The sequence below is a fragment of the Eptesicus fuscus genome, chromosome 14 (assembly GCF_027574615.1).
Source record: "Eptesicus fuscus isolate TK198812 chromosome 14, DD_ASM_mEF_20220401, whole genome shotgun sequence".
Taxonomy (NCBI): domain Eukaryota; kingdom Metazoa; phylum Chordata; class Mammalia; order Chiroptera; family Vespertilionidae; genus Eptesicus; species Eptesicus fuscus.
The window spans coordinates 54,662,754-54,681,070 of NC_072486.1; the positions used below are offsets into that span (position 1 = coordinate 54,662,754).

The 18,317-nt window shown below is 43.3% G+C and overlaps 1 protein-coding gene and 1 non-coding gene across 2 annotated transcripts in view; one reads left to right on the forward strand and one right to left on the reverse strand.

Moving 5' to 3' along the window:
• Nucleotides 1–17,920, forward strand: part of ZC3HAV1 (zinc finger CCCH-type containing, antiviral 1) — a 54,995-nt gene extending 37,075 nt beyond the window's left edge. The window contains exons 9-13 of the mRNA XM_054726551.1: nt 4,047–4,149; nt 10,314–10,404; nt 11,168–11,298; nt 12,388–12,518; nt 17,290–17,920. Of these exons, the coding sequence (XP_054582526.1) occupies nt 4,047–4,149; nt 10,314–10,404; nt 11,168–11,298; nt 12,388–12,518; nt 17,290–17,552 (719 nt within the window). The 3' untranslated portion in view covers nt 17,553–17,920. The remainder of the gene's footprint in view (nt 1–4,046; nt 4,150–10,313; nt 10,405–11,167; nt 11,299–12,387; nt 12,519–17,289) is intronic.
• LOC114234811 (U6 spliceosomal RNA) lies at nt 1,190–1,295 on the reverse strand. Its single transcript, XR_003620992.2, has one exon. It is a non-coding gene; the product is annotated as a U6 spliceosomal RNA (small nuclear RNA).
• Nucleotides 17,921–18,317: the final 397 nt, after the last annotated feature.

Sequence of the window (18,317 nt, forward strand, 5' to 3'; positions counted from 1 at the left end):
ATTTTCAGGGGCTGATGACGACAGTGGAGACCTGGGCCTGTGGGTGCCTTCGGGGACGTAGAACCTTGCTGATCCTCTCAGGCGTCATCCTCTAGGGCCGTGGTCGGCAAACTGCGGCTCGCGAGCCACATGCGGCTCTTTGGCCCCTTGAGTGTGGCTCTTCCACAAAAATACCACGGCCTGGGCGAGTCTATTTTGAAGAAGTGGCGTTAGGAGAAGTTTAAGTTTAAAAAATGTGGCTCTCCAAAGAAACTTCAATCGTTGTGCTGTTGATATTTGGCTCTGTGGACGAATGAGTTTGCCGACCACTGCTCTAGGTCACTGTTTGGTTTGATCCATCACGTTTTCTAAAGAGCTGCCTTCTGCTGTGCTTATCTGAGCCACCGGGGCAAGGTCTTCTGGTCGGCTTCTACCCCTCTGTCTGTGTGTTTAGTGAACGTGCGGGCCCATCGGCTGCACCCTCGGGATGCTCCCTGCAGATGGTCACGTGCTCGGTCCTTCAGGGCCTGCCCTGCAGGTGCTCTGAAAGAGGTAGAGGAGACTTGCTCAAGTCCTCAAAATGCCCCGGTGGTACCTGAGATTTGGACTCTGTACTAATTAATAGTGTAGCTTTGAAGGACCTATTATACCAACATTTTTGAAAAACAACCGGGCAATACATATTAAGCAATAGTAAAATGTGCTTGGTTTTTCATCTTCTCAGGAATATTTCTTTCTTTTTAAAAATATATTTTATTGATTTTTTTTACAGAGAGGAATGGAGAGGGAGAGGGATAGAGAGTTAGAAATATAAATGAGAGAGAAACATCGATTCAGCTGCCTCCTACAAGGGGATGTGCCCGCAACCAAGGTACATGCCCTTGACCAGAATCGAACCTGGGACCCTTCAGTCCACAGGCCGATGCTCTATCCATTGAGCCAAACCGGTTAGGGCAGAAATATTTCTTTCTTTCTTTTTAAATATTTCTGTTGATTTTTAGAGAGAGAGGGAGAGAGAGATAGAAATATCAATGAGGAGAGAGAATCATTGGCTGCCTCCTGCACGCCCCCCCCCCCCCCCCCCCCCAATGGGGATTGAGCCCACATCCTGGCATGTGCCCTGACTGGGAATCAAACTGTGACCTCCTGATTCATGGGTTGATGCTCAACCACCACTGAGCCACACCAGCCAGGCTCTTTCTTTTTTTTTTTTAATATGAAGCACTTCACGAATTTCTGTGTCATCCTTGCACAGGGCCATGCTAATCTTTTCTGTATTGTTCCAATTTTTGTATGTGTGCTACTGAAGTGAGCACTCAGGAATTTTTCTAAGGAAATAAGTCATTGGAAGAAAAATATAAAGCTATAGGCAAGAAGATCTTTATTGCAGCCTTATCTAAAGAACTAAAACAAGAAGTGGCTGAACAAATTGGGGCATTACATATTAGTGGAGTAATGAGTACTTGTTAAAATTCTGATTATGAAAACTGTAGTAAAAGCAAAATCTGGTATTGTTAAATGAAAAAGTCTGGACCCCCAATTTCTGTTTCTGCACTTTTCTATTTGTATGTTAAAGAATCTAAAATGGAAAAGATTTTTATTTATTTTTATTGTTTAAAGTATTAAAAATAGTAGTGCAAAAAATGGAAAAGATTTTTAAAAAATATATATTTTATTGATTTTTTACAGAGAGGAAGGGAGAGGTATAGAGAGCCAGAAACATCAATGAGAGAGAAACATCAACCAGCTGCCTCCTGCACACCCCCTACCGGGGATATGCCCGCAACCAAGGTACATGCCCTTGACCAGAATCGAACCTGGGACCTTTCAGTCCGCAGACCGACGCTCTATCCACTGAGCCAAACCAGTTTTGGCTGGGAAAGATTTTTTAAAATGTAATGTGCATGCTAGTGCAGCAGTGTATGTAATGGGACCAAGACTAGAAGGCAATAGAGATAAATAAAAATCTCTTCTGTTGGATGATGAAATGAAAAGTGGCTTAAACATTTCCCCCCCTTGGTTGGTAGTCTATCATTTAGAGTTTGTAAAAGTTGTCTGGAGCAATAGGATCAGTAATTTTGTTCACTTGCTTCAGAGAAAGCAGTTCAGAGCAGTTTACTGGGTCCGGACTCCTTTTCTCTTATTTCTTATTCTTACATTCTCTCATTCATTAATCGGATATTGGAGCGTCAGCTGCGTGCCAGGCACTGTTGTAGATGTGGGCAAACCGTGCATTTTCAGAAAGTGCTCACAGCCACGGGGAAAAGAAGCAGTGGGGTGAAGCAGCGAGAGAATGGGGGAGTGTGGGGATGCGCCTACTTTTATGGGAGGAGGAAACTTTGAAAGGGAGGCTGCAGCCCGCCAGGAGAGGGAAGACTAGCACGTAAGCTGTACGCCGTAGACAAGCCTGAGGTTTCAAAGAACAGCAAGAAAGGTCTGTAAGAGATGAGAGCGAGCCGAAACGGTTTGGCTCAGAGGATAGAGCGTCGGCCTGCGGACTCAAGGGTCTCAGGTTCGATTCTGGTCAAGGGCATGTACCTTGGTTGCAGGCACATCCCCAGTAGGGGGTGTGCAAGAGGCAGCTGATCGATGTTTCTCTCTCATCGATGTTTCTAACTCTCTATCCCTCTCTCTTCCTCTCTGTAAAAAATCAATAAAATATATTTAAAAAAAAAAAGATGAGAGCGGGCATAGAAACTTGGATGTTTTATGAGCTGGAAATCAGGAGAAGGTTGTCACATGATCTGATTTGCCCTGTTTGCTCATTTTGTTGTTCTGTATGTTTGTTTCATTTTACATCAACTATACTGAGTCATAATTGCCACAATGAAATGCATGCATTTTGAGTCTGCCATTGGATGAACGTTGACAAATGCATGCAACTTCTATCCTCATCAAGATAGAGAACTGTCGCCCTGACCGGTTTGGCTCAGTGGATAGAGCGTCGGCCTGTGGACTGAGGGGTCCCAGGTTCGATTCTGGCCAAGGGCATGTACCTTGGTTGCGGCGGCACATCCCCAGTGGGGGGTGTGCGGGAGGCAGCTGATCGATGTTTCTCTCTCATCGATGTTTCTAGCTCTCTGTCCCTCTCCCTTTCTCTCTGTGAAAATCAATAAAATATATATATTTTTTAAAAAAGATAGAGAACTGTCTCAACAATCCAAAAAGTTTCCTCATGCCTTTTTGCCATGAGTCTTCCCCTGCCTCCAACTGCTTTGCTTTCTGACACTATCGATTTGTTTGATCTATTCTGGAACTTCCTATCAAGAGAATCTTTTAGTGTGTGCTCTGTCTACAGCTGGCTTCTTTCACTCACAATAATGTCTTTCAGATTTAGCTATATTGTTGCAGGTATAGTAGTTCTTCCCTTTTCATTGCTGAGTACTATTCCATTTCCAAGATCTATCATGGTGTGTTTATCCATTCACCTCTTGATGGGTATTTGGGTGGCTACTGGGAACATTCAACTGCAAGTCTTTGTGTAGATACAGGATGTCATTTCTCTTGGGTAAATTCCAAGGAGTGGGATTGCTGTATCACATGGGCAGTGCATGTTTATAAGAAAAGAAAATCATCGTAGCAATATACAAGGATTTCCTCTTCAACGCAATCACTCTGGTTAAAGCTTGGATCTAGGTCTACAACATGCATGAATTGAAAATGACATTTCACACTTGATGTAGAAAAAAAACCTTCAAAATATATAATTATGTCGTGTAATGATATAGCATCATTAATGCCAGGTTTAGGGCAGCTTACATGGATGATGTCTTGTTATCTGGCTACCCTAGCTCTCTTCTTTACCACCTGACTTTGATTTATTGCTAAGATTAGATTCATTGCTAAAAGCTATTCACCTCTTTGTTTTCTGGGTCTTATAAAAAGGGCAGTGAAGTTTACAAGTTTTTATCATGAGCAATTTTCATCCAAAAGGCTTTTCTCTTATTTATACATATACTGCTCAGACATGAATACTTGCTGTTTTACTAGCCTCTGAAAAGTAACAATAAATCATTTTCTAGGATTAACCCTTAATTCTTATTGGTTTTCTTTTTTTGTGTCTAAAGGGATGATGCAGACAAACATAATTTCCAAGACCCAAAAGGATGTCGTCAGAAGACCAACATTTGTGTCTGCCCGGGAAGTGGCGCAGATGAAAAGTGGGCCAGAGTAAGTGTTGTGAGGCAGTGCTTGCTGGCAGATGTTTGAGGCGGTCACGCACTGATCCCATCGACCCACTCGCATTTGGAGCCTGTTTTCTTCTTTTTTTAAGATATGTTTTTATTGGTTTTAGAGGGAGAGAGGAAGGGAGAGGGATAGAGAGATAGACACGACTGGGAATCGAACTGGTGACCTCTTGGTTCATGGATCGATGCCCAACCACTGAGCCACACCGGCTGGGCTGGAGCCTGTGGTCTTGACCTTCCTGCTTGCATTCCATTGCAGCTCCCTTTTGCGTTGCCTGTGAGTGAGGTGTTTTGAAGCTGCGCCGTGTGATGGGAAGAAGACTAGTGTAGGAAATCTATCTCTAACTTATAGGGGACTTTGGGCAAATCTCTTCACTACCCTGGGGCTCGGCTTCTGTAGTTGGGAATGGCTGGGTTACTGGGGTGTGCCTAGAAAAGGATCGAAAGTGCTGAGTGTTGTTTGCTGTGGGTTCTTGTGTGTCTCCTTAGTTTTGCTGAGAGAATTTATAAAGGTGGGAGGCCGTGGAAGAAATGGAAAGAAAAGAGGGTTGAGGGAGCTAAGAAAGGGGATTTGGAGAAAGAAAAAGTTGTCTGACAAAGGGGATTTTTAAAGGAAATTTTGCTGTGGGGGGATTCAGTGTAACCCTTCTCTGTGTGCTCATGAAACTCAGTAAAATCTACATTATCCATGAACATTTTTGGAGTTGGATTTTTTTTTCAGAGTGATGTGTGATTATGTAAAACAGATTTCAAGCCTGGCCGGTGTCCTCAGTGGTTGAGCGTCAACCCATGAACCATGAGGTCTCAGTTAGATTCCCGGTCAGGGCACATACCTGGGTTGCTGGCTCAGTCCCCAGTAGGAGGTGTGTGGGAGGCAGCCAATTGGCGATTCTCTCTCATCATTGATATCTCTATCTCTTCTCTCCCTCTCCCTTCCTCTCTGAAATCAATAAAAATATATTTAAAACAAGACAAATAAAAACAAAACAAAAACAGATTTCAAGGTGGGTGCAAAATCAGAGTGTTCTAATTAGGTTCTTTTGGTGGTAGGAATTAAGATATTTCGTGAGAGAGGGAATTAGTTAAAGAATAAACATGGTGTCATAAGGAAAACATTTTACAAGAGTTCAAGGATGGGGAGAACTGAGCTCTGTCAGGGCCTCGGGAGTGGGAGTCGGTTCCAATTCTGCTTTAGGACCTGAGCAGCCTGGCTCACAGGTCCTTGCCTCTGTACCTGTACTTGTGACCAGGTTAACAGTCCTGACTCTTTTTTTTTTTTTAAGTTTTCTTATTGATTTTTAGAGAGAGAGGAAGGGAGAGGGACAGAGAAAGAAACATCGATGTGAGAGCAGAACATTAATCAGCTGCCTCCTGCACTTCCCCTACCAGGGACTGAGCCTGCAACCCTGGGCACGTGCCCTGACCGGGAATTGAACCTGTAGCCTTTTGGTGTATGGGATGAAGCCCAGCAAACGGAACCACATCGGATTTCCAAATACTTTTCTCTGGCTAGTGCCAGACCATTTTAACCACAGAATTTCAGTCTTCATATTCCTTTAGCTTTACTTTCTGCCACTACTGCCTAATTTTCTCTGAATTTCTTTTTCTTTTCTTTTTTTTTTTTTTGCTGAAATGACTTAAAATTTTATTTTTCAATTACAGTTTACACTTAATATTATTTTGTATTAGTGTCAGGTGTACAGCATAGTGGTTAGATAATCCTATACTTTACAAAGTCTTCCCCTTGATATTTCCAGTCCCCACCTGGCACCATACACAGTTATTACAATATTGACTATATTCTCTATGCTGTACTTCGCATCCCTAGTGACTATTTCATAACTACCAATCTGTACTTCTTATTGATTTCAGAGAGGAAGGGAGAGGGAGAGAAAGATAGAAACATCAATGATGAGAGAGAATCATTGATCGGCTGCCTCCTGCACACCCCACACTGGGGATTGAGCCTGCAACCCCGGCATGTGCCCTGACCGGGAATCAAACTGTGACCTCATGGTTCATAGATCAATGCTCAACCACTGAGCCACACTGGCCTGGCCCAATCTGTACCTATTTATCCCTTCACCTTTATCATCCAGCCCCCCAACCCCCCTCCCTTCTGGCAACCATCCATCTGCGCTCTGTGCCTACTATGAGTCTGTTTCAATTTTGTTTGTCCATTTATTTTGATTCTACATATAAGTGAAATCATATGGTATTTGTCTTTCACTGACTGACTTATTTCAGTTTCATAATACCCTCTAGGTCCGTGCTGTTACAAATGGGAAGATTTCAATTTTTTTCATTATGAAAAATTTCAAAGTTAAAGTAGAGAAAATTGTACAATATATTCCAATGTGTTATTGGGGGGTAGTATATGGAGAAACCCAACTTCAATGAGTGTCAATATTTTATCATTCTTGTTTCATCTATCTCCACCATCATCTCACAGTTTTTCTTTTGCTGAAATATTATCATGTAAATTTCACACATCCTATCATTTCACTGTAAATACTTCAGGTGTGTCTGTTTTAAAAACATTACATAATGCCACTAACCCACCTAGCAAAATTGACAATGAGTCCTTAATATTATCTAATATCTATCTAGTTCAGGGGTCCTCAAACTTTTTAAACAGGGGGCCAGTTCACTGTCCCTCAGACCGTTGGAGGACCGGACTATAGTTTAAAAAAAAACTATGAACAAATTCCTGTGCACACTGCACATATCTTATTTTGAAGTAAAAAAACAAAATGGCAAAAACACCCGCTTGTGCCCCGCGGGCCGTAGTTTGAGGACGCCTACTCTAGTTCATGTTCTATTTTTCCCCATTGTCTAAAAAATGAGTTGATATATTCCAGTTTGTATCAAAACATGGTATGAATGCCCTAGCTGATTTGGCTTAGTGGATAGAGCATCAGCCCAAGGACTGAAGGGTTCCAGGTTGGATTCCAATGATTAGTGACATACCTAGATTGCAAGCTTAATCCCTGGCAAGTATGGGAGGCAACCAATTGATGTGTCTCTCTTATATCAATGTTTCCCTCTCCTTTCCACTCTCTCTAAAAATCAATGGAAAAAATACCCTTGGGTGAGGATTAATAAAAACCAACCAAACAAAACAACAACAAAACAAACATCATATGAATATATCATTTTCTAGATTTGTCTCTTAAGCCTATTTTAATCTACTACAGTGTCTTCTCAACCTTTCTGTTAAACCTTACCCGGGGATCGAATCTGCAACCTTTTTGGTCTACAGGACAATGTTCCAACCAACTGAGCCACCCGTCCAAGGCCACTTTTTTTTTTTGAGAAACCAGGTGATTTGTTCTAGAGAATCTTCCAAATTCAAAATATAGTGAATTGTATCCTCATGGGGTTGTGTGTAATTTCTGTGAATTAATGGTTAGATTTAGAGGACTGATTAGATTCAGGTCCCCTTAAAAACTTTTTTTTTTTTTTAGTGTTTTTTTTTTTTAATATCTTTATTGATTTCAGAGGATGAGAGAGGGAAAGAGAGAAAAACATCAATGATAAGAGAGAATTATTGATTGGCTGCCTCCTGCATATCCCCTAATGGGGTTCAAGCTGGCAAACCGGGCATGTGTCCTGACCAGGAATCGAACCAGCAACCTCCGGTGCATGGGTCAACTCTTAATCACTGAGCCACACTGGCTAGGCCAGGCTCCCTTTTTGGTCAAGAATCTTATATAATAAAAGGTTAATATGCAAATTGTCCCCTCGACTGAGTTCAGTTGGGAGTTCAACCAGGGGGCGGGGCTGGCTGGCCAACCACCCGCAGCCCCTCCCCCCAGCCAGCTGGACCCCATCCGTGTAAGAATTAATGCACCAGGCCTCTAGTACTATATAAGTGGTGCTTTCTACTTCTTGTCACGTATTATGAAGAGGTCCATAATGTCTGATTGCCCTATCTTTAGTGATGAAGATGGGAGTGTGGGTTCGTCATTTCAATCTGGTCCCTCCATTATAACATTCTTTATCTGATCTCCTACTTAATGGTTATAGTAGCTATTGAAGGTCTTTGTTTAGATCTGTTATTTCCTGAGGGGCTACAAAATGGTGTTTTTCTAATTCTCTCAGTTCTTCTGTAATTAATAGCTGTGATTTGTCTATAAAGAAGACTTTTTCTCATGCATGGTTACCCTAAAATACAGTTCATAGGCAGCAGGATTCTTTGCCCTGTACCTTTAATATCCTTAAGTGTTTATCATTTGACAAAGAAGCTGGAGGACACATTTACTTAATGCTAACAAATTAGGACTTTAGAAAGTTGAGCAGAACTATAAAAAAGAGCCCTAGCTGGTTTGGCTCAGTGGATAGAGCGTCGGTCTGACGACTGAAGGGTCCCGGGTTCAATTCCAGTCAAGGGCACATGCCCGGGTTGCGGGCTCGAGTCCCAGTTGGGGGCGTGCAGGAGGCAGCTGGTCCATGATTCTCTCTCATCATTGATGTTTCTATCTCCCTCTCCCTCTCTCTTCCTCTCTATAATATATATATATACACAAATACATATATATATAAAAGAATCAGTGCTGATTCATGAGTGTCCCTGGGCTGCTGAGGTTGGACAGGGTCCTGGTGGGGCCACCCAACAGTCTGGGGGCCCGGGAGCGGAGCCGGGTTTAAGTGACGCTTCTCCAGATGAAGGGCTAATAGAGGACCTGACTGTAGAAGACACCGCTGTGGAGCAACTGGCAGAAGGATTGCTTTCTCACTACCTGCTGGATCTGCAGAGATCAGAACAAGCCCTCCAGGGACTCCCACAGAACCAAGGTGTATTATTTGACACACGAGAACAAGAGAGATTTCAGAATTTAAAGAATGTTACTCTGTGTTGGGATATTAATGCTTTGTTCACTGAAGCCAAACACTATCACGCCAAGTTGGTAAATATAAGGAAGGAAATGCTGGTGCTTCACAAAAAGACATCAAAGTTGAAAAAAAGAAAAGAGCACTTAAGCTGCAGCAGAAGAGGCAGAAAGAAGAGTTGGAAAGGGAACGGCAATGAGAGGAGGGATTTGAAAGAGAAAAGCAGTTAACTGCCAAACCAGCGAGGAGGACGAGAGAAGTGGAGTGTGTGTGTGTGTGTGTGTGTGTGTGTGTGTGTGTGTGTTCTTCCCTCCCCGGCCCACGTGTGTGTGTGTGTGTATGTGTGCTTCCCTCCCCGGCCCACGTGTGAGTGTGTGTGTGTGTTCTTCCCTCCCCGTCCCACGTGTGTGTGTGTGTGTGTGCTTCCCTCCCCGGCCCACGTGTGTGTGTGTGTGTGTGTGCTTCCCTCCCCGGCCCACGTGTGTGTGTGTGTGTGTGTGTGTGTGTGTGCTTCCCTCCCCGTCCCACGTGTGTGTGTGTGTGTGTGTGTGTGTGTGTGTGTGTGTGTGTGTGTTCTTCCCTCCCCGGCCCATGTGCTTTGCATTGAAGAAGACCTAAGTGCCGACTGAAGTTGAGGTGGTGCCTCACACCATTGTGTCCTGGTTGGAAATCCTTCCAGGAGTGCCGTCTCTCGTGTTCGTTTTAGCCCTTTAAGAAGCTGCTTCTCCCCTGGCCTCCCCCTTCAGTAAAAGACAAAATGTCACTTGGTTGGATATTTATGAGTAATTTTTCAATTTCTGTGTTGCTTCATTTTAAAATTCAGTATTTTGGCCTTGAATCATATATGAACTGGAAAATGGTTTGCTTGTTTTTTAATAGTCTAGACTTTTAAGTGGTTAGAAATTAGTATGAGTGTTTTAGTTTCTTAATAATTATGGAATTAAGTTTCAGTTTCTTATTTTATGAAGTGACTTGCCTCTTCTGGAATACAATGCTGGCTTTTGGCAAAAAATAAAAAACAAGAGAATCAATGCTTTTACACTTTAAGTGAATGGGAACAATGCTTTTACACTTTAAGTGAATGGGAAAATAGCATTTAATTAATTTACCAAAGTTGGAATAATTTCTGCATTTTAAAAAAAGCATGATTGCTGGTACATCTGTATCAGAAATATGCAGGGATGTAGTCCAAATAAAAATACAAGGAGAAAATTACCTGAGAAATCTTTGCTTAGTGGCTGGAAGTTAAGGACAGAAAGTACTCGGGCCCACGGGACAGGGGGCAAGTGAATTGTTCCTCTCTCTTCTTCGTAGCCGTCAGCCGGCGCAGACCCTGCCAGAGCCTGCTATCTCGATATTTCTTCCCCAGCAGAAGCCTCCCTCCCCACCACTGAATGGATATGAGGTACTTGGTTTTTACTTCTCATTGGGTGGCTGTGCGAAGGTGGGGGAAAGCACTTTGCTACAAATGTGTGTATTTGTTTGAATGAAAGAACGAGTCGCTTCTGTAAAACTCTGGGGTCAAGATTTAAAGGTGGGCGGCTCCATGGTGATCGTGTCACTTTCCCAGATACGACTGCCCTGTACCGGGAGCCTTGTCTCCAGAGTCCTGCCACACAGGATCTCCCTGGGGCAGACCCTCTGACCACCCTGTGAGAGAGATGCCGGTACCTTACTTTGTGGGCGAGAAAACCGGAACTCGGAGAGTGGAAGTGACTTGTCCGTTAGCTGGGGTTCAAAAGCTGGCTTCAAGGGGAGACACACAAACTGCCTCAGCACGTCACCGGGTGTGGCTGGGGCACGGCTCCCTCGGTCGGGCGCTGAGCCTGCGCGTCATGCTCGAGCTCGGGGTACGGGCTGCTTTGCTCGGGCTGCAAGGACACCCTCGATGGCCCTGAACTCGCCAGGTCACTGGACTAACGCAGGCACCTTGGGGGTCTCCCTTTGCCTCGAGGCATAATGCTTCGTTGGCCACGTCAGCCTGAACAGACGGGCCCAGTGCCAACTAGTTAGTTCATCGCTGGAATAAACTGCCTGACGGGGCCACCTAAACCAGCTTATCCCACCTGCTGTCAGAGGCCTGGCCAGGATACTCAGTGGCATAGGGGGCCACAGCACGCTTTAAATGTGTCCTGTTTCACATTTTTACATGTAAAATTTTTTTTTAGTTGTCAGAGATCAATAGCTATTGCTCGGAATATGCCAGAGTAAGTGGGTACTTTAGATCGACGATGAAACACGTCAAGATTGAAAAGATCAAGAAGCTCAAGAATCCACGGCTCTGGGATTCCTTTCAAAGGTTGGTGGCCATGTGACCAAGTTTCTCCACAAAGAGTTTAAAGGGCTGAGCTGAGGCCTGTCCTTTAAGACGTGTAGTCACTGGTTTCTTCCAGCAGTCAGCAGTTCCTTCTATCTCTAGTTTTCTTTTTTTTCTTTTTAATTTTATTTATTTATTTTATTTTATTTTTTATTTCTTTATTGATTAAGGTGTCACATATTTGTCCTCATCCCCCCATTCCCATCCCACACCCCTCCCCACAGATGCCCCAACCCCCTGTTGAACTTAACCGTTGGATAGGCTCATATGCATGCACACAAGTCCTTTGGTTGATCTCTCCCCTTACCCCCACCCTCCCCTATCCTCCCTCTGAGGCCCGAGAGTCCGATCGATGCCTCCTTGTTTCTGGTTCTGTTCTTGTTCATCAGTCTATGTTGTTCATCATTTCCCCTAGATGAGCGAGATCATGTGTCACTAGAGATATACTTATAAGAACTGAATGTGAGACGAGCAATAATAGTTATGCTGACAGGCAAATGAATCAGTCTGTAGTGAGTTTCTTTCTGGACCAACAGTTCTTTAGAGACCCAATTTCAATGTCCACCAGTTCCTTATGTGTACATGTCAGCACTGACCCCTCAGCTCTGGATGGTGGACAAATGGTGGTAACGGAGGTCCGACTCCCTCTGGTTTGGTCTCGGCCGGACCCAAGGGCACGGCTTCACCCGGACTCAGGGGCACGTGGCCTCACCCAGACCCAGGGGCGCGTGGCCTCTCCCAGACCCAGGGGCTTGTGGCCTCACCCGGATCCAGGGACACATGGCCTCACCCGGACCCGGGGGCGCGTGGCCTGATCTCTAGTTTTCCTCGTGTACACTGGCGCTTCTCTCTTTCAGCGTTAGTTTTGTAATCCAGTGATTTCACGGGTCTGTCATTTAAAAGTTTTCACCCACTTTGTTTTCTAAAGCTGTTTTCTTAATGTAAGTAGCTCCATCCCGAACGCTGATGAAATGAAATGTTAAGGCAATTAGACGCTAGTTGGCATTAAGGTTGTTAACCGGTGTGGGAGAGGAATGTTCTCAGTATTAAGTTTCACATTTCCTGTTTTAGGAAAAAAATGCAGATGAAGGTCCACGAAACAAACCTGTTTTGTGCCACAGACCGCGCTCACGTGGATTCTATCTGTGCGAATAATTTTGACTGGATCTTGCACGGGACCCCTGAAGCCACCTATGGAAAAGGTTTGTGCTGGAATAGAGAAGCCTGGCTCGTAGGTCACCGCGCGGGCCGTGCATTGCTTCTGTTAGGAGGTTGTGTGGTTGTTTTGTATTAACCAGAAAGTCGAAAGTTTCGTAGTCCTGGAGAGAAAATAAGCTCACCTGCCTTAAGTGCCCAAATTAGAGGGGTAAGTTGACTTGGGAACTGGTTGCCGCACCTTAGTCCCGCTCCTGTCTTCCGTTTTCGGAAGAGAAAACTTCCCTTTTTCCTGAAACACCTTAATTCTCTGAGACTCTTTGATCTCATACACACTTGCAAGCTACACCACCTGTTGGCTACATTGTCCACCATTATTACTCAGTTCTGGCTGTGGCTCTTTCTGACCTTGTCCATCCCATAGAAGCCACATGAAGTAGCCTCCATTGCCACGAAGAGGTGCTAATAAAAGATGGGAGCGGAGACCTCTCCGTCTCGGGCCATGCTGGGTCACCTGGGGACTGAAGTCACACAGGTCTGTCCTCACATGAAGTCGTTTCAGCTCTTTCTGTTTGCTCCTAACCTCCTTCATGCAGTTCTTAGAAACAAAACCAACAAAAAAAGCAAAGTCTCTCGTCTTCAAGGAACATGCAATAGTTTATCAAGGTTCAAAGTGGGCTCAATTCATACACCTAAGATTAAAATCATACACGCACACCTCAAAAAAGCAAGAAGCCAATTAGTCCGTCAACAAATATTTTAAATGGATTTTTTAATGTCTTTATTGATTTAGAGAGAGATGAAGGGAGAGGGAGAGAGGAGAGAGAGAGAAACATCTATGTGAGAGAGAAACATCGGTCGGCTGCCTCCCGCACGCCCCCGACTGGGATTTGAGCCTGCAACCTGGGCACATGCCCTGACTAGGAATCAAAACAGCAACCTTTCGGTGCATGGGGTGATGCTCAAGCAACTGAACCACACCCTCCTGGGCAGTCAACAAATATTTTTGAGTACCTGCTATATGCTAGATGTTGGGGACACAGTGGTAAACAAGTTAGACATGCCCTCCCCTCCCCAATAATTTCACATAATTAATGAAACGATGGCATGTGCAGCTGCTGTGGAGGAAAAGAAGAGGTCCTGTGGACACCTAACCCAGCCGGAGAGCGAGCGTTCCCGAGGAAAGGCAGACGGGTTCATCTGCCCCCTAGAGCAAGTCAGCATGTAGAGTAAGGGACACGTGATGGAAAGTATGGCCACACGACAGATTTTAGACTTGACCCTAAGAGCATCGGAAGCTAATGAATGGTTTAACTTGGAGAATGACTTGATGAGAATTTCATATGTTTATTAAATTTAAATGCAGAAAGTGGGTAACCATCTTGAGTGAGATATAACATCTGTGAAGTTTAAGGCCATCGGTTTCTCAAAGTCTATGTCAGAACTCCGATATTGATTTTAGAAGGAAATACAGAGCCCTGGCGGCATGGCTCTGTATTTCCTTCTAAAATCAACCTATGAACCAGAAGGTCACGGTTCGATTCCAGGTCAGGGCACTTGCCCAGGTTGTGGGCTCGATCCCCAGTGGGGGGCGTGCAGGACGAAGCCGATCAGTGATTCTCTCTCATTATTGATGTTTCTATCTTTCCCTTTCCCTCTCTGAAATTAATAAAACACACACACACACACACACACACATACACACACACACATATAAAGAAAATGGAAATACAGTATATATGCCTTCCCATTACGGCTCTGATTGTGACATACGTGGGTGCTCAGTCTGTTTCTCCTCTTTTATAAATAGAAGAGTGCTGAGACCCTCTGAAACAGATGTTAATGGCTTGATAGAGTTACTCCCTTGCTGTCTTTTTTCCTTTAACTTGGTGAAAGAGGAGAGTTGTTGACAGCCAAGAATACACCTTGTACAGCAAGCACGCGGTCTGCAGTTCTCACAGAGAGGCAAGGTGTTTCTCAAGGAACTTTGTCTTTCCTCACGCCTCCCTCTCTTGTGAGATCAGCAAGTGAATCTTCTGCTCAATTTGTCTCTTGTTACACAGAATTAGGAGGTGTTTTTGCTTTGTTTGTATTTATTTTGAACTAGAGGCCTGGTGCACGAAATTCGTGCACTGGCGGAGGGAGGAGCAGGGAGAGTCCCCTCAGCCCAGCCTGGACCCTTGGGAGCTCCTCGGAAGCCACTTAGTCTTATTTCAGAAACAGTGGTGTTTTTTCAGCCCAGGAAGTTTGGAGTGTGGCAGTCAAGAGATGCTAGAGGCAGGTGGCAAGAAGAAAGTGAACAGCTTTTAAGTGGGGGAATGAGGAAGAATGATTTGCAAGATGCAAACACATTTTTTTCTCATGCTGTGGCCATTTGTACGGGAGTAAATGGCTCTGTCCATCTTAGTAACTCCAGAGGGCCGCCCTATGTTGTAACACCATATGTCAGAATTAACATCTACTTCTGATGTATCAGTAAAAGAAGGGATAAAACGAGTCTGTTCTATTTTTTAAATCACAGAACTGTATATGCTGTAGAAAGATTTCTTTCCAAAATAGCTTCAATTGAATAGAAGTTTTAGAATATTGACATAAGAGGAATAATTCTTTGCAGACACTTAAGAAATGAGGTATGACCACTATGATGTAGCGAGATGCATAGTGTGATCCAGAATATGCAGTGGGTATTTGTTACAGGATGTTTTAGAAGCACTTATTTAGAAGTGCTTTTGATAATAGCAAAAAAGTGAAAGTAGCCTATGTTTTCATCAATACAGGAATAGTTAAGTTAAATTATACATCCATATAGTAGAATCCTATACAGCCATGAAAAAGAATGAGGTGGAGTTAGGTGTATGCCATAGCAAGATTTCTAGGACTAAAGCAGATAAAAGGGTTGTAGACAGTTCATACAGTATGATTGTATTTATGAAAAAACAAAACAAAACCATATTAGCTTAAATGTGCATATCTGTATGTAAATGCCTAGGAACAGGTGTAAGAAAATTCCCACCAAGTTGTTAACTGTTTGTGAAGGAGAGTGGGAGTGGAAATGGTAGGTCAGACTATCATTAAAAAATATATATATATATTTTAATATATTTTTATTGATTTCAGAGAGGGAGAGGGAGATAGAAACATCAATGATGAGAGAGAATCACCGATTGGCTGCCTCCTGCACGCCCCACACTGGGGACTGAGCCTGCAACCCGGGCATGTGCCCCTGGCTGGAATCGGGCCAGGGCAATACTTTTTTATTGACTTCAGAGAAGAAGAGAGGTGGAGAGGGAGAGAGATAGAAACATCAATGATGCGAGTCATTGATTGGCTGCCTCCTGCACACTGGGGATTGAGCCTGTAACCCAGGTATGTGCCCTGACTGGGAATCGAATCATGACCTCCTGGTTCATAGGTTGATGCTCAACCACTGAACCACACTGGCCGGGCCGGACTGTCATTTTTAACTTTAACTCTAAATATTGTTGAACATCATTTACCCAGAATATCCAGTAGCTTACCTATTCACAATAAGCAATATTTCATGAATTCAAACATCTGAATTATAAAAAAAACACAGCAAAAAATAATAAACATTTGCAAAAAACTATTAAACATTTGTTACTATAAATACAACAAATTCATTTTACTTATTACTTTTTGCGTAGAAATCAGACTTTTCAATATATACTCATTTCATTTAAAAGGGCAGAAAAGGCCCTAGTCGGTTTGGCTCAGTGGATAGAGTGTCGGCCTGCGGACTGAAGGGTCCTGGGTTCAGTGCCGGTCAAGGGCACATGCGTGGGTTGCGGGCTGGATCCCCAGTGGGGGAGAGTGCAGGAGGCAGCTGATCGATGATTGTCTCTCATCATTGATGTTTCTCTCTCTCTCTCTCTCTCTCTCTCTCTCTCCTCCTCCCTTCCTCTTTGAAATCAATAAAAATATTTTTAAAAATAAATAATATAAAAGGGCAGAAAAGCATGTGGCGATGATAAAAATAAAAATAGGAAAATTTTATTTGTCAGGAACTTGTTGATCTGCTGAGTATGGAAACCTCAGTGATTATCAGAGGGTGTTTTAGAGTTGAGGATGAGGAATCAACTGTCTTTGAAAAGCTCTGCCAGGGTTAATGGCTTGCTTATTCTATACCTGTTCCTGTCACATTTTTCACAACCTTCCCTCAGTAGTAAATGACCTTTGTCCCTTACAATATTAAATGGCCTTTGCTGGAAGATCTTTGGTTCATCAGTTATAAATCAGCTCACTCTGCATGAATTGCATCGTGTGATATCGCCACTTGGTCATTGCACCCAGTGGCTCTCACCATCACAGTGAGCCCTGCACACTAGCAACTGTTTCTGTTATTTCAGTAGGATTATGCAGTGTATTCAAGTTTACTTGTATAATAAACATTTTTTAAATACAAAGGAAAGCTTATAAGTATCAGTAAGGTATTGATTGTTGACATATACTTAGTCCAGTGACTTTTTTCAACCTTTTTCATGTCATGGCGCACACAAACTAATTGCTAAATTCTTTGGCACACCAAAAAAAAAAAAGGTATAATTTTGATTCATTCACACCAGACAGCTATGGCTGTGTTGGCTACTGTTGTTTTTTTATTTAACAATCTAAGGGGGGAAAGGTCAGCGCCCCTGACTAAATAGTCGGGTATTGAATGTTTTAAAAATTCTTGCGGCATACCGGTTGAAAATGGCTAGCTTAGCCAATGCATGTCATCTAATTATGTGTAAATAATCTTATAAACGGCCTACTTTCTTTTATAATAATTCTTAATCTTTTTTTTCTTATTATTTCTAGGAAATTACTTTACAAAAGATGCCATTACTGCCCATAAAAGCTGCCAGTCTGATCCCAAAAACATGGTTATGTTTTTTGCCCGAGTCCTGGTTGGAAATGTTACTGAAGGAAAGCGGAGCTATACCAGCCCTCCTCTGCTGTACGACAGCTGTGTGGATTCAAGGGTGAATCCTTCCATTTTTGTCATCTTTCAGAAAAATCAGATTTACCCAGAATATGTGATTGAATATGCCGAAGCAGATAAAGCCTGCGTGGTCAGTTAGAAATGATGAGTACACCATCATAAAGGATGCCATAGCCATTCCATCCACTTATAAAACCGGATTGACCCACGTAACAGTTAAACGTTTTTACATTTTCTCGCATACTTATCAAGTGCCTTCTGTCAGTGGTTCCCAAACTTTGCTGCACATGTGAATCATCTGGAAACAAACAAACAAACAAAAAAATCCCAATGTCCAGAAGGCATCCCATTCCAACAAAATCACTGTTTCTGCGGGCGAGAGCCCGGCGGCGGTGTGTGTCGTAAACTTTGGGAACCACTGCCTTAGACGTAAAGAACGATTTCGAATACTTCTGTGATTGCAGCAACTGCCTCTCTCCCAACTGCTCTTACAGTTGACTGTATGGCATGGTTGTTTTTTTTTTGGTTAAATTGAAAAAAAACGTAATTTGGGAACTTTGAGAGAAATCTAAAAAGGCCTATTGAAATAAGCCCATAAGACATTATACAGCCTTGCATGATGATTGTGAAAAGTTGGGGGAAGGGAATGCTTAGGGATATGTGGGGGGCGGGGGGAGGAGGGGGGTGTACAGGTAATCTAAATGCCATTACAGACACAGCTGCAGTACTGTACCACTGCAGTGAAACTAATTTGGGGCATACATTTCGTTATCTCTGCGTTTATTTAGGGGACCCCATCCAGGTCGACGCGGGAATTCATAAAATAGAGTTGCCAAATGTGGCTCAGAGAGAAGTTCCAACTCGAGTTAAGGGCCCGTTTGAGCTCTTGATATCATTATGTCAG